This window comes from Coccomyxa subellipsoidea (assembly GCF_000258705.1).
Source record: "Coccomyxa subellipsoidea C-169, whole genome shotgun sequence".
NCBI classification, from domain to species: domain Eukaryota; kingdom Viridiplantae; phylum Chlorophyta; class Trebouxiophyceae; family Coccomyxaceae; genus Coccomyxa; species Coccomyxa subellipsoidea.
Genome location: NW_005178036.1, coordinates 677,117 through 689,119, shown reverse-complemented (window position 1 = coordinate 689,119; position 12,003 = coordinate 677,117). Strand labels below are relative to the sequence as shown.

At 54.4% G+C, this 12,003-nt stretch overlaps 1 protein-coding gene across 1 annotated transcript; it reads left to right on the top strand.

Annotated features, from left to right (window-relative positions):
* Positions 1–132: 132 nt before the first annotated feature.
* Positions 133–12,003, top strand: COCSUDRAFT_62985 (hypothetical protein; the record flags this gene model as incomplete). Its single annotated transcript, XM_005647935.1, has 25 exons — positions 133–163; positions 693–953; positions 1,845–2,087; positions 2,449–2,645; positions 2,963–3,068; positions 3,286–3,402; positions 3,862–4,091; positions 4,414–4,677; positions 4,930–5,114; positions 5,333–5,472; positions 5,716–5,963; positions 6,363–6,556; positions 6,837–7,002; positions 7,408–7,462; positions 8,083–8,366; positions 8,558–8,681; positions 8,886–8,981; positions 9,137–9,304; positions 9,530–9,721; positions 9,915–10,100; positions 10,254–10,375; positions 10,607–10,722; positions 10,944–11,070; positions 11,415–11,695; positions 11,931–12,003. The coding sequence occupies 25 exons, from the start codon at positions 133–135 to the stop codon at positions 12,001–12,003; spliced, it is 4,206 nt and encodes a 1,401-aa protein (XP_005647992.1).

The following is a 12,003-nucleotide window of genomic DNA, read 5'->3' as shown; positions in this document are numbered from 1 at the left end:
GTGTCTTACTTCTCACGTCAATAGAAACTTTTGGATCTGTCAGTAATTATCCTATCTTATTTTCAGTTGATGACTTCAACACTGCAGCAAAATGTCAGGCGTCTGGCCATCGAGCATCCAGCTCTCCAGCGCATGGCTGTTCAGGCAATCTGGAAGAGCTTGGGTCAGCATGGCACGTACACGAGCAAAGAAGGAGCTGCTACGTTTCAAGAGATTTTGTCAAGCAAGCACAAGGTAGTGGGTCCGTGAAAGTAGAACGTCTATGCTATTCTCTCGTGAAGAGACTGGACTGCTGACTTCGCTTGGTGACTCAGGTGGTTGTGGAGGAAGCTGTACGTCAGCTCATTGCTTTTGTCCCGAAACCGGGTATGATTAGGAGTGCCTGGCAATGAGTTGCCGATCGAATGTTCATTGCAAGCCACCCACTTTGCGAGGTGCCTGTCATCTGAGTGAGGCTTGCCGCCTTGCAGGTCTATCAACCTCTGATGCTGCTGGTCTCCTCCTAGCATCCCTTAGCACCAGCGGTGGGTAAAGCTTCGTTGCATTGGGCGCGCTTGCATGCCAGTGTTTGTGCGGTTTCTGGGTTCTTGAACGCCTTCCCGAAAGACTTGGAGGCATATGCGCAATGGTAGACCACTGCACCTGATCCTCAACCCCTCAATACCCCTACTAATGCCCGTTCTCCTGCGCAGATACCGCCACTGTGCCGCCTTTGGTGCGGGGTCTGGTTGACCTCTTCAAGAAGCAGGCGGAGGAGGGCAGCCAGCCAGCAGCTGCTTGGCAGGCGCACCTGCTCAGCAAGACACTCTGCGCGCACCCGGAAGCCTCCTATCAGCTGCTGCAGTGCATACAGCAGTTGCTGGTGGAGATCAATGAGTACACGGAGCCGCCGCCCTTGTGGACGCATCTGAGGCCTTTCTTGAGCTTCGCTCTGCTTGATCCCGGACCTCAAGGTAAAACACATTGTGCAAAGCTCCATGTGTACTGCTGTTGACACGGAGCAGCTTTGTATGTTCAGATTGATGCAATCGGTACATAGTGCCGGTGGTCAGGTAAGCATGTACTTGCAGCATGGATTGTGGTGCTTGATTCAGTACAACCCAGGAACATTTACATGTTGGGTTTGTGTGTTCAGGAGAGAGGCTCGTTTTTGCATTGAGCCTGCACAGCATTCTTTGCAATTTCTCATGTCAGGACTCGCCAATTCTGGAGTTGCTGACCTTCCATACACCATGCCTTCCACTGATGACAGCACCGCAGCGCAACTTTGCAGTCCAAGCAGCTTCGAATAATATCAACCTTGTTCGCAAGGCTACAACGGGCATAAATGCTTCATCAGGTGGTGATTCCTAGGGATTGGTCTAATTCCACAAGCGCAAGCAGGAGAAGATTTGCATCTGTTTCAAAAGTGATAAATTTGGTTGGTCTCTGTCCAGATCAAGGCCTGCAGAGGGAGGTCCTACAGGGGATTAGGCAGCTGTGCCATGAGCTGAAGTCTCAGGGACTCCCAGGGCATCTTTTGCAGCGGCAGCTTGGGTCTCATTTGTACTGGGAAGATGACGAGGAAAAGCTTGCGTTGGAGGTTGCTTTGCTGGCTCATAATAATGCCAGCCCGGCTGACCCTGACTTGATGGACATGGTGTCAGAGTACTTTGGTTATGACGGGCTGGGGAAGACAACAGTCCCCCTAATATTAGGTGAGCACGCTGCAATCATGCTCCTTGGCTGCAGGCATCGGCGCTTTGACATCTAATTGGCAAGCATTTCAGCATGCATGCAGAAAGCACCTGCAGAACCATATGCACTTCGTGGCTGCTTTTGAAGTATTGGTCATTCCTGTACAGGGCTTTATCTGAGTCCTATCATGCACACGCTTGTATTTGATGCGCCGCCCCTTGCCAAAGAGAAGGCAAATCACCTCCTGCACAAGCTGCGCTTGCCTGAAACGGATGAAGACGACTCAGCAGCCAAGGAACTCGCCAATGCTAACCGGCGTGTCCGTTTTGAGAGGACAGACCTCAGGTGGAGCCTGTGCGCCCTGAACACAGGCTGCTGCAGCCTCCTCCGGAACTTTTTCAACAGCAGCGGTAGGCATTCTCTTCCCTTTGAAAGTTCCTTGTGCCTTCTTCCTCGCAAGAGCTCTGCATGCAAATTACAACTCACAATAAAGACATGAATGATTTTGAAAGTCACTGCATGTTGAGCGCTGTGAAAGCAAGAAGTACACCTGCACACGTAGGAAAAGCATCCTTTCATGCTTCTAAAAGATCTTTCGAGCAGATCTATATTACCTTGCCAACCCCCGCAGCGTGTAATGCTGCTGTCAAGGCCTTTACATTTTGTTAGAGGCACGCGTATTGTTGTAGAATGACTTCGCAAGGGCTCTTCCTACTGCATGCAAAGCACATATCCATCCATATGGATTACATGATTCTGCTTGGCGGACAGGCGGAGAGGCGGTGGGGTGGCTGCAGTCCCTGCAGGCCAGCATGCGCCAGGCAGCAAACAGCAGATCTACAGCTTCGCGCACAGCTGCCGCGCCCCAGTCTGCAGCGTTACCATCTGAGGCTGCCCAGCCGAGCCTCTCTGAGCCATTTGTCATGGCACTGCCGGCTCTGCTGTGCCACCCAGAGGCGGCAGTGCAGGTTAGTGTTTCTTTAAGGGATATTGGTTGGAAGCCGATCTGGCTACAAACTTAAGCTAGATTATATAATGTGGAAGCCACAGGAGTGGCTAGAAGCTGGACTTTTCAGAAAATTCTCTTCAAAAGCGGTGATGCCGGGCGTATTTCTGCTGAGAAGGAATGATGGCTTCCTGTGTTGGTGGGTAACGTTATAGAAGCCAATCGGTGGCTTCAAAAGTAGGACACCCTCGGGTGATTGATGCGCCACGAAAATGCCTTCTTTACTTGTCAGAGCCACGTTGGCTTCAAGACGCCACCAGAAGAAAGTTGGTGCTGCAGGTGGAAGCTGCCCGGACTCTGGCGCAGGCTGTCAAAGCCGTGCCCCTGCTGGGCATCTCCTTCCTGCCGCTCATTGTGTACCACCTGCAGAACTGCACCTCCCCTGGTGAGCTTGCAAATTTGCTTTTAGATACATCACCCGCCATCGCATGCCCCTCCGCCTTGTCATTGCTCCCAAAGGTGGCCCCCCCCCCCGTCGATCTTGACCAGAAACAATAATCGTGACGGTACAAAGATCACTCTAGTTCGAGAAAGATGGGCATCAATCAGCACCTGGTGAATTTTCAGAAGGCCGTAACTGGGGAAGAGGGGGTTGATTGCAGGGGAGGAAGGGAGGGCAGAGGTGGAGTCAGCGCTACTGGAGGCGATCCCAGCAATGGCGGTGCACAGCGCAGCGCTGCCCTTTGTAAACAGGGCCCTAACACAGCTCCCACCTCTGGGTGAGCATCCCTGCACCACCATCTACCGTTGCTCGCTGACGCTTAGGATGGAAGTAAAGGATGACGTGCGGTGAAACTAAAAGATAATGTGCCTTGTCCTCCGGTTCTCTACAACAAGTGTGAGAACGGGTTGGAGGCCTGTTCTGGAGTGACAGCCTCTTTCCTGTGGGTTACTGTGACTGAAGATGAGTCCGTTGTCACCTTGTCACACAGGCTGACATATTTGAGCAATTATTTCTCACTGCAACAATGTGGAGCAGATGCTCAGAACCAAGCGCAAACCAGATGTACCTCATGCTGCATCTGTACAATGAGGGCGCCATGGTGTTGTGTTCCTCATCTTCCTTGGCCGTCTCTCTCTTTCCTAAGATTGCAACTGAAGGGGAGTCAATTATCACCTTGTCACGTAGGCTGCTATATTCAAGAAGCACTTTCTCTAGTGCAACATTATGGATGCAGGCTCGCCCGAGGCAGAGCAAGCGCGGCTGATGCGGCTGCGGGCGCAGCTGTGGCTGGGCAGCGGCCACGGCTTCAATGCTCTGAGCGATGCGCTGCTGGGTACGGGGGGAGAGATTCCCAGCAAGCAGCAGCGGGAGAGCGTGGAGCTGCGAGTGACTCGAGCGCAGTGCCTGCTCGATGTGTGCGCGCAAGATGTCGGCAAGGGCTACCAGCTGCTGGAGGGGATTGAGGTAAGCAGTCTTCTGGATTATGGTGGATTAGGATATATGTGAATGTCAGCCTGTCTCAGGAGGGAGAACAGCAGAAGTCTGCAGCTGCATCGACGCTGGGGAGGGCTCCACGTGACCAGCTGTGTCAGAAACGCATGGTACAGCATAGCGGAAGTGGGAACTGATACGAAACTTTGCTTTGTTGCGTTGATGCAGCTGGCAACTTGAAGCCTCTACAGCGTCAGAGCAGCTGCGCACCACACATATTCTACAGCTCCCCAGAGCATATCACGTGTGGTATTGCAAATTATGTAATGATATGGGAGAATTGACATCCGGGCAGGGGTGTCTGGGGAGTGATCTAGAGGAGGAAGCTGCGCTGGCGTTTGAGGCACTGGCACTGCTGGTGGAGAGGGACGGCCTTAAGTTCCAGAAGGCATGGGCGGCCGTTCAGAGGCGTGCGCCGACGCTGCCTGATCAGGCGTGGGTGGCGGCTGCATGGCTGGCGCTGCTTGGGCATGCCCACCGGGACGCCGAGAAACACCCCGAGCAATTTGCTGGATTCCATGACACGCTGTGGCAGGCCACAGAGCACCCCTCTGCAAGGGTATTTCCTGGCCTCTCTCTATGTGCATGTGGATCGTCCTCAAATTACCATGCACCTCTGATTGTGAAGGAGCTTACTTAAAACGCACTTCAAATTACACCATTGGGTTACCTTGACCAGCACAAAGGAAGTACCAAGACAAACATATGCCCAATGCCAGTTATAGCTCAGCAGAGGTAGGATCGACCACTCTCCGTTCAAGCATTCTCTTCGAATATGAGATTGTGCTATTGTGCGGACGCTTGGATGCAGGTGCGAGCAGCAGCGTACGCGGCACTGGCGCGCTGCCCAATTGAGACTCTGGAGCTGCTGGAGCTGGCCAAGCCTCTGCAGCAGTACAGCCGACTGCTGCTGCAAGAGCGCGATGCTTCCGCCCTGGCCGCCTGTGAGGGCCTCGTCACCGCCGCCCTCTCCTACGAGCATGCCCGACGCCGCAGGTGCCACATCTCTGTCCTGCCAATGTCTTGACATGCTTGGAAAGCCGCACACTTTGTCTCTTGCTGTAGCGTGAGGCAAGGACCTCACGTTGCAAGCTGGGGCTTAATGTGCAGTTTTCTCAACAGCATGCTCTCCTGACCCTGATACTGACAGAGGAAAGTTGGCCTCTTTGGCAGTGCAGATAGAGTCTTTTGAAGTCCAAGGCCGCGTGTGGCAGGTATGTGGGCGTGGCAGCCAAGGGACCAACCGCCGCTACCCAGAAGGCAGAGGATCCACTGCTGCGGCGTATGACCAAGGTCCTGCCCAAGCAGCTCTGCAGGGCGGCGGTTGGATCATCTGGCGGCGCAGCATCCCCCGGTGTGCCCTCTTCTGTTCCCTCTTCACTCGTTTCTTACAATGTCGGCAAGAGCAGTTTGCACTTCATTACCCCTGGTGCAATCAAAATGTACTATTTCTTTCGGTCGGCAGCCCATGGTATGGATCGGTATGCAATGTCCACATTATGCGGGGAGCTTTTAGAAGACAAATGCCCAACTGAAAGCTTCCCTTGTTCATCAGAGCTCGTTCAAAGATCATATCTTCATGTTGATGAAATGCCAGGTGCGCTGCTGCTGTGCTGGGCACCCCCGGCGCCGTCGGCCGATGCGTACGTGACCCCGGCAGAGCACGCGCGCGAGGCGGCGGCTGCGTATCGCGCACGGCTCGCGGAAATCGCCGCGGACGGCCCCGCCACGGCCGGCAACTGCGCCGCCAACAGCGACCTCGTGTTTCACTCCTGGAAGCGCTTCCTGTCCCGCTGGATGGGCGCCCTCAAAGCTGCTTCGCAGTCGGATGGCAGCGCCTCACAGGTCAGCTTTGCTCCTCCCAGGATCAACTGTCTCTGCATTGGACATGTTGTACCGTCTTTAGTTTGAAAGGCAACGCCGGAACAACTCAACATGAAACAAAGATGGTCTCTGAGGCGTGATCGAGGGGACAGATGTCAAGCATGCCAGAGGCATGCTTCACCCTGCCACCTTTAGGGACACAGGTGAAGTTGTGCCCCTAATAACAATACTAAGGCGTTCTCAATCTGACCGTTAGCTTTGCAAGAGATTGAAAGTCTGTTTGCACTCATCTGCTGGTGCTCAAGGAAGGCCAGAGTGCGGTTGAAGAGTTGAAGTCATAGTTATACCTAACTTATACTTATATACTTGCACGTACAGTTTCATCTATAGTCATGTATGAAGGGATAAATTATTTGGCAGGGGGAGGCGGCCACGACTGCAGCGGGCGAGGAGGTGTGGGCAGCGATTCAGCAGGTGATGGAGGAGGGAACAGCACCGGCACCAGACGAGGCAGTGTACGCGGCAGGCGCGCTGTGCTCACTGCTGCATGGCCGGGCCAGGCACACCTGCAGCGCCATCCTCAACAGGCTGACATCAGCCGTCTCGTCCCCAAGGTGCCCAACACCACTCACGCTGCTTGCTTGGTCTGTCAGCCTCTGCAGTAGAATGTGTGTCTCGTCCCCAAAGTGCACACCACCTGAGCTGCTTGCCTGATCACTCTTTCAGAGCTCAGACGATGCATTCTCAGCATGCAAATGTCACAGCGCTGTGAAAAGCACCACCATCTTTTTGCGGGAACCCTGGCTTTCATCACTTGGGGCATGGTTCGATGAGGTAAGTACAAAGGGGATGCTGGAATCACCATGCAAATAAGTGCAATAACGTGGTGTGCAGGACTCATGCTGCGTCAACCAGGGCCTACCTCCTGGCTTTGGGCGCTGCAGCCCAAGGCGGCGAGACATCGGACGCCATTGTATTTCTTGGAAACGCCCTGAGCACGGATGCCGATGCCTCTATGTGGCCAGCAACTGCTGAAGCACTTGGGGCCACTTGTGTCAGCGTGAGTTGTGATCCCTCACTCTTGTATCTAGTGACCGTGTGGGGGTCGGGTCGGGCAGACATAAAATCTATGCATGATGCTGTCCCCTGCTCGTTGTATTTGGCTTTCCATGGGCACGGTCACAAAGATTAGACAATGTTTATTGGGTTCTGAGCGCAGGAGTCTTCAGAAGAAGATAAAGCGGTTGGAGAAACTTTGACGCGCCTTCTGAGATTGCTTTGCCTCAGATCAGCGTTCTTCAGGCGGGGCCTCCTAAGAGCTCTTCAGTGGCAGGTATATATTTTTATGTATCATATGTATTCCTTCTTGCCGTGTGACTTTCCTTCATCGCATCATGCATGCACTTGCTAGCCTGATCACACCTCAGCAACTGAGCAATTCTCACGCGGACTCATTTTGTCACAGGTGGAGCCCAGTGATATGCCCGAGCAATCAGCCGAGATTACCGGCATTGTGAAAGGTGCGCAAGGAGGGTCACAAATTCCACATAGAAAGTCTTCACCTTCTACAGTCCTCGATAGGGTGTCTCAACGGTTGAGCCCGCACAAATCTTTTCCGCAGGTGTTGCAAAAGTTTTGCATGCCATGGAAACCAGTAGATCTGACGAAGTGCTGCGCGCTCTTTTTGGGACTTGCTGCACTGGCCTGGTGGCCATGTCGCTTCGAGCTGCAGACGTGGGTCTTTCCAGCGAGGGCGTCTGCGTTCTCTTGCCTGCTCTTGTCACCACAATGCTCAGCATGGGATTGGCCGATGGATCTCATATCCAGAAAGCGCTGTCAGGCCTCCGGGGCGTTCTCACAGCCCGCCACTTGCCAGGTCTGCTCTCCACCCGCCTGATGCGCCCATAAGCGAGACATCAAAGGGCCACTTAATCAAGATAGGTGCAAGCTGTCGTTGAATTGTCAATTCTGCACGTACGTTGCATTGTGGACGCTCAATGCCATCTTCAAGATGGTTTATGATGCTACTCGTTCATAACAACAGTGCAATTCTTCATGGTAGCATGGCTGCCTGGTAGCATGACATGCCTAGCTGAGGTAGTGTAGCAATTTTCATGGCGGCAGTTTGTGATATGCCCAGGTCAGGTAGTGGGAGCGGCGGCCACCAGCTTGGGATGTCTGGTGGCCGGCCTGGCGCCAGATCAGGCGCATGCTGAAGCGCAGCGCAGCGTGGACGCCATGCTGGCGGCGATAGGGAACGCCCCCCGGCTGGCGCAGAGCGGCGGGGCCAGATCTGGCATTGCCGCCGGCCTGGCCGCCTTGCTGGGGGCCCCCCACCAGCTGCCCGGGGTCCCCCCGGCGGTGGGACCCCCCGCCCTGCTGGCCTCCCCGCAGACTGCTGACGCCACCAAACAGGCGCTCCAGGTGTGACACCTGTCATCTACTTTGCTGGTATGATGACACACCGCACATGCTCCTGCTCTGGGCTGGAGATCATCCATCAGTGCCACCTTGTGTACGACATTGTGCCTGCGAGCTAGCAATGCAGGGTCTTAGCAAGATTGATCTGAGGTGGTATCAGCAAAATGAAGCCATGATCAATGTTACTGACACAGGCACTAGAGGCGCTGGCAACGAAAGAAGCGGACCCTCAAGTGCGCAGAGCGGCGGCCTGGGCTCTGGCGGACGCTGCCGTTGCAGCGCGCGGTGGGCCAAGCCCGGGCGCACCAGCCAGACCAGGTGCAGCAAAGGGTCGTTAATGGAGGGCCACTGACTTTTCCCAATTCCCTGCGACCCATCTAATGCTTTGCCTCATAGGTCTCTTCAATTGGGCATGTCTTTGCTGCCAGCTTGGGCACTTGGCGAACACACATAGGGGTTGCAGGATGTCTCAAGTTGGTAATGGGCCTCCTCGTGTGGCTCACAGTTGCTGGCCTTGTGCAGGGGCGAGCGCAGACGCGAGGGCGTTGCAGTCTCTGCCAGAAGACGGCGCCATGCGCAGCCTGCTTCAGTATGCCCTCAACGCTGCAACTCAGTCTGGTGAGCTACAACGAACCCGTGCTATATCACTCGGGCTTTATATGCATCATTCTCCAAACATGATCGCCTCTTCAGATAACGTGTTCCATTGCCAGTCCCCGATATCTTTGGAGCCTGTGACATCACATGAGGCTCTGTGTGCCGGTCTTTGGCAGGGGCCCAAAGCTGCTCAGCAGTTGTGCTGCACTGCCTGGCAGCTGCGGAGAAGCTGCCACCAGTCAATGTGGGCGCGTTGTGCAGCAGTTTCCTGCAGCGAGCGGATGCCACGCCCTCGCTGCAGGAAGCAGCTGTTGCTCTGGCACTGCGGCATTCTGAAACAACAGGTGCATCCCGCCACATAAGCCCATGCATGACAGCAATGCGGCAAAGACAGCATAAAAGCTGGGCCATGCTATGGAGCACATTGTTATATGAGCCCACAGTTGACACTGCAGAGCACGATGATGAATGTGTAGATTGCAGCAACGTCTTCAGTTAAGTTGAGCATACTACTAATATGTGATAGTGATGCTTGACAGGTTTTTCTGAGCATACTGCTTGTCATGCAGGGGATTTCCTGGAAGGTCTATTCCAGCAGAGCAGCTTTTCGTCTCTGTCCTTGCGCCTTCACATGCAGCTGCTGACTGGACTTGGCGGAGCCGTCAATGCTCTGTCCGCCACTCGCAGCTCTCTGCTCTTATCATCGGTCCCACAACTCTGCTGCTCCACTGGTGCACACCAGCCGGGCGCAGATTCCACAGGTCGGTGTTCTTGTTTGTTATGGCCAGAGTGACTATTATACTGTTGTGCAACTAGGTATGATGCGTACCAAAAAGACCTGCAGGAATGCTATCTGTCTGAACCTACTGCTAGGTGCTGCTAAATTGAACAAAGTGATGTCAAAGAAGGCCATTCTGTCGGAAAGGGGGTTATGAAGAGGAAATCATGTTGCAGGTGACGAGGGATTGCAGCTTCAGACAGCTGCCTGGGAGGGGCTGCGGAGCTTGCTCAGGGGGAATGAGGTGTCAGGCAGCGGAAGCATCAGGGGTTTGACGAATCTGGGGGATGTGAGCGATGCTGTGTACCAAGCCATGCAGGGCCTCTTTGCGCTGCTGCCCTCACCACCCGCAACCCTGCCAGGTGCGCTGGGTGAATCTACAGCATCAACTGTTCCTGTGTTTTGTATGTATTGATAGAGCTTCTTCTTGCCGTGTTGTCCCATCAAATTGTCCTGATTCATGCCCTTATGTACCAGTTGTGCAGAGTAGATCTCACTGTGCTGTTCGTTGGCAGGTGAGGAGGTTGACATGGAGGCCTGCAATGCAAAGGCACAGCAGACCAGTAGGAAGGGAGATGCTGCAGATGCGCAGCTTGATTGCCACTCAGATGCATCCATTTTATCCCTCTGGAGTGCTGTGCTGCAGTGCTTGAAGGCTGCCGACAAAGACAAGGCGAGACCCTCAATGTGCTTATCCATTGCTCAGCAGACACCTTTCTGATCAATTGGCATGGCTCTGAGAATGTCCACAGGGAACATAACCTTCCTGGGGTCAGCGTCATGTGAGAATGTTCGAGTGTTGCTGTGCTGTATGGGGGTGACCAATACTCCCCAGGGGTACACCTGAGGCTGCCTGGTTTCTCTGCAGGTGCTGTCCCTGCTGCCCTGCTCAGAAGGCTCACCGGCAGGTGCCGGCCAGGTATTTATCAGGGCCATGCTGGTGCGATGGGGGGCGCTGCCACTCACTGAGCTGCAGCCCTGTAGGTAGGGGAATCCCCAGCTGCCATCTACACTCTTTTGATCCTTGCATGTCTCTCCTTACACTGCGCGCATTTCGTGATGTCTGCCTACCTGTTTCAAGCACTCTTGCATGTCTCTTCTTACACTGCGTGCTTTGGTGATGTCTGCTCGCCTCTGCTCAAAATAGTAATTCTGGGCGGTGACTCATGTGCTAGGCTGACCAACGATTTACATCTGCTGTGCAGGATGTGGTGCATTAGGAGCACGCCAGATCTGGCCGGGCCACTTTTGGCAACAGTGGCCAGGTCTACAGCGGCGATGCCTCACACGCAGAAGCAGCAGCTGCTCATGGAGTGCCTGGACCTCGTCACGGTGCGCTTTCCATTTTCACCTATCATCTCTGCTTGCCGGACAATGACACATTGAAGAGAGAACACCTGACAACCAGGGCAGTGTATGAGTTGACTCAATTGCTCACAGGAATACATTGCCTGCATGCTACCTGCCTGACAGCGCTGAACTTGCTAGAAAAGCAATTGTTAGATTTCTAGGCGTATGGCAGTGTGTGGAATGGCTACACTCCTCACCGTGGCAATCAGCCTACTTCTGCCTGCCTGACCCTGCTAGCCTTGCCAGGAATATCATCAGAAGCCCTCAAATGCAAGACACTATGTGAAGTGGCTCAACCCCTCACCGCAACATTCTCATTGGTGCAGGTGTGCGAGCATCCGGCGCAGGCCTTCACGATGGCAGCACTTCTGGCGGCGACGTGGCGAGCGCAGCTGCACAGCGATCCAGGGGAGACACACGTAACTGCGCAGTCGCCACCGGCCGCGGCTGCAGCGCTGCCTTATGCCCTGCCCTCCTTGCTGGAACATCCCCAGTGGCGCCCGGCGGCCGATGCTGCTGCACACAGGCTGGCTGCAATCGTGGAGCATGCGGCTGGCAGCACCATGGTTCAATGTGAAGTGCTGGTGGGTCCCTGCCTGCTGCGCAAGTGTCTACTTGGTGATCGCACTGCCTTGTAGGTCTCTCTTGTCTTGATGTGCTGCTTCAGAAGCCGGCATGGCAAAGTAAGCAGGTGCTCTGCATCTGATGGGCACTCGGCACGTGATGTGAATTGCTCCCAAGATCATGGTCTCAAAGAATGTTGAAGCATCACATTGCTTGGGTTGGGGTGATATCCTGTCAATCGTGAGGCTGTGTGTGATGAAGGAATCTGTGGCCTGCAGGGAAGAGGAGCGCTTCCTGTCCCGATACTGGAGCTTGCCAGGGCGTGCATCATCGGCATGCGAAACCTGTTGA